Here is a 3,871-nt window from a genome sequence, read left to right on the forward strand (position 1 = left end):
GTATAAAGTCTTGCATTAGAAATTATACATGGTATCAAAGTAGAAAAATACTCCTTTTTGACTAAATACCAGAGAACATATGAATTGCTTATAAAAATGTGGTTTCAGGGAATTTTTATGACAAATTTCTAAGCACTAGTGAACAGAAAAGAATAATTGTTAAAATGGCAGGTGGGGCATGGTGGCAGCTCATGTCTATAACCCCAGCACTTTGGGAAGCCGAGGCTGGAGGATCACTTCAGGCCAGGAGTTCAAGACCAGCCTGGGCAACATAGTGAGACCCTATCTCCACAAAATATTTTAAAAATCCTAGCCAGGCACGGTGGTGCATGCCTTTACTCCTTAATCCCAGCTACTCTGGAGGTTGAGCCTGGAGGATCGCTTGAGCCTGAGAGTTGGAGGTTACAGAGAGCTATGGTTGCACCACTACACTCCAGCCTAGGGTGACAGAGCAAGACCCTGCAAGCCAGGCCAGGTTGAAACATGTCACTTATGACTTATCTTAACAAAGCTCTCTTTGATTTCTTGGCCACACTTTACCCCATCCAAGATTTTATTGCTCTTTATAAGGTGTGATTTTAAAAGTGAAAAAGAACAGGAAGGTTCAGGACGTTGCCCTTCACTGTTTTCCACTTCCCATCCCACGCACTCCGGGTGGTGCCAGCGTCTTCTGAAACCACGCCCTCATCTCAGCGCAGTTAACGTTCTGGTTCCTGCTCTGCAGTGGACAGCTGCTGATTCTGCATGTCCAGTATCCGGAAGCTCCTGACGTTTCATTCAAAAAAACCCCAGCCCCACCCTCTGTGAGCCTCGGTTGAATTCCAAGGTGGTTATGAGGCTCAGCCGGCATCTCAGACGTTTTGAATCCACCTTGCCATGGGGAGAGATTTTAGGATAGACTCATGAACCAGTCAGCTAGTGACACCTCATTATGTAAAAAATCTGGAAGTGTTAAGGAACGTTTCTTTTCCTCCTGGAACTGCAAGCTCTGTATGACGGGATCCTTCAGTGCAGCCTCGGTCTAAAAGTCACTCATAAGAAAGCAGAGCCACAACTCAAGGCACGTGTCTTGAAGTTTTGTGTGATCCCTCGATCCACCTGAGGCTAAAGCCAGTAATACCTCCGGGCTTTTTATTTAGAGGCTTTTGCTCCTTGAACCAAAAGGCCTGACTAATAATACACATTCTTCCTATATTTCCTTCTGTCGGTTACCCCTGTCCATCGGGCTGTGTTCACCTGCGCCCTGCCCAGGACTGCGTTTCTGCACTGCTCTCCCATTGCTCAGTATGTCTCCACCACGATCCTCCTCCCGCTTTTCATCCTCTTTACAGGCCTCCTTCCCCTCCCATCACTAATCTTCCAATTCCTCCTCCTCACCCTCCTCTCTCCTCCCATCTCATACTCCTTCCCTGTCCTTCGCTTCCCTGCCCCGCCCATCTCCTCTGTTCATGCAGAGATGTCTGGAAGGGTAGTGCCCACGCATGCTTGCTGCTCTTGGTGGCGAGGAAGGGACCCTGCGTCTCTTATGCTGATGCTGGCACAGGGTCCACAGGAGAAGGGGGCAGTAGGGACGATAACTCCTATGAGGAAGATGATTATTTTTTGGAGCTGGGTCTTGCTGTCGCGCAGACTGGAGTGCTGCGGTGCAATCATGGCTCACTACAGCTTAGAACTCCTGGGCTCCAGCGATCCTCCTGCCTCAGCTTCCTGAGTAGCTGGGACTACAAACCCGTGCCACTACGCCTATTTTTTTAAAATTTTTAATTTAAATGTTTAAAGTAGAGACAGGGTCTCACTATGTTGCCCAGGCTGGTCTCAAATTCCTAGCCTCATGGGATCCTCCCACCTTGGCCTCCAAACTGCTGAGATTATAGGCGTGAGCCACTGCACCTGGCCCTATGGGGACGATTATTAAGGGTACTGAAGGCCTGGTGCGGTGGCTCATGCCTGTAATCCCAGCACTTTGGGACGCTTAGATGGGATCATCGCTTGGGACCAGGAGTTCGAGACTAGCCTGGGCGACACAGCAAGACGACCTCACCTCTATAAAAAATAAGAATAATTAGCCAGGGGTGCTGGTGCGCACCTGTAGTCCCAGCTATTTGGGAGGTTGAGGCGGGAGAATTGCTTGAGCCCAGGAGTTTGGAGTCACAGTGAGCTATGACTGTGCCCTGCACTCCAGCCTGGGGGACAGTGGGACTCTGCCTCAGGAAAAAAAAAAAAAAAAGTCCTGAAGCCTGGTCCAGAAAGACACTCAGACCTGAAACCTGCGCCTGGCACCCGTCCCCTAACACGTTCTCTGACTTCCTCCCCAGATCTGGGTTCCTAACCCAAGGCTCAGGTGTACGTCACTGAGGACGAAGCAGCTTTCGCCGAGACGTCGTCACCCTACCTTTGAGGTAAAGCAAACAAAAGCCCCACTTCAAACCGGTATTCTGGATCCTTTGCCGGCCTTTAGAGCAGCGGTCCCCAACCTTTTTGACACCGGCGACCGGTTTTGTGGAAGACGGTGTTTCCGCAGACCGGCGGTGGAGGGGTGGGCGCCTCAGCCCCGCCTGCATCGTCTGGCGTCGGGGTCTCCCGGGGCGCGCGCCTGGATCCCGCGCGTGCGCAGTTTGCAGTGGCGTTTGCGCTCCCGCGAGGGTCCGATGCCGCCGCTGAGCTGCCCGGGCAGGAGGGGCGGGGCTCGGCCGTGAAGCGGCGATGCGAGCGACGGGGAGCCCCGCCTGCCGCCACTAGCCTCCCGCTGTGCGGCCTGGGTCCTGGCGGGCCGGGACCACAGCGTCGTAGGTCGCTGCCAGGCTCCAACTCCGTCACTCTCCCGTGCCACGGGCCCTCCCGCCGGCGTTAGCGCCTGCCCTCCACCTCCACAGTACTCACGAGCATTTCGACCCTACCCCGGCTCTCAAAGCCTCCCCTCCTGGACTCCGTCCCTTCCTTCAGTCTCCCAGAACATGTCCCTGAGCTCCCGCCGTTCCGTTGCCTGCACCGGGCCCTCCCGTGCCCATGAGCCCCTCCTCCGCCTTTTCCAAACTCACTCCCACGGCCTCTTGCCCTCCCCCATCCATATGCTCAGGTTCCTACTATGGGCTCCAGTCCTAATCCTCCCCTCACTCCACAACCATCTTAAGATAGCTCAGGTCCCTCCTGCGAGTCTAATTGTGCCCTCGCCTCTCCTGGGGACTTCCCTGGGCCCTGCCCCTTCTCCAGGGCAAGCCCACTTCCCTCCTTCCCTGTCCCTCCTGGGCAATACCTCCGGGATTTGGTAGTGGGCCAGTTTGCTGGCCCAGATCCTGGACAGGTCGTGTCTGAGTATTCAAACAGTCCAGCCCATATGTGATTTTATTTCTTTATTAATATTTTTAAGTAAATTGACAAATAATTGTATTACACTTATCAACGTTTTATACAATTTGATGTTTTGACATATGTATACAACGTGGAATGATTAAATCAAGCTAATTAACATAACCATCACCTCACTTATTTTCTGTGGTGAGACACCTGAAATTTACTCTGTGATTTTCACTCTAGCCATTCTGGTGACTAGCGATGGCGGCACATTGTGGTTTTACTTTGCATTTCCTTGATGAGTAATGGCGTTCGACACATTTTCACTTCCTTATTGGCCATTTGGTGATCTCCTCTGTTAATGTTCTTAAGTCTCTCCTCCTTTTAATTGATCTGTTGTTTTATTAACTTGTAGACTTCTTTACATTTTCTATGCGAGTTCCTTCGTTAGATGTACGTATTTTCTTCCAGTCTGCTTTTTACCTTTTCCATATCTTAATGGCATCATTTGATGAGCAAAACTTTGTACTTTTGATAAAATCTAACTTGACCTCTTATGTTTAGTTATCTTTTATGTACT

General features: G+C 51.1%; 1 protein-coding gene across 1 annotated transcript in view; it reads left to right on the forward strand.

Annotated features, from left to right (window-relative positions):
- Positions 1–818, forward strand: part of LOC105809500 (cationic amino acid transporter 3-like) — a 13,215-nt gene extending 12,397 nt beyond the window's left edge. Inside the window, exon 12 of the mRNA XM_012643322.1 lies at positions 725–818. Within this exon, the coding sequence (XP_012498776.1) occupies positions 725–818 (94 nt within the window). The remainder of the gene's footprint in view (positions 1–724) is intronic.
- The last annotated feature ends 3,053 nt before the right edge of the window (positions 819–3,871 follow it).

This window comes from Propithecus coquereli, unplaced genomic scaffold, assembly GCF_000956105.1.
Source record: "Propithecus coquereli isolate 6110/MARCELLA unplaced genomic scaffold, Pcoq_1.0 Scaffold196, whole genome shotgun sequence".
NCBI classification, from domain to species: Eukaryota; Metazoa; Chordata; class Mammalia; order Primates; family Indriidae; genus Propithecus; species Propithecus coquereli.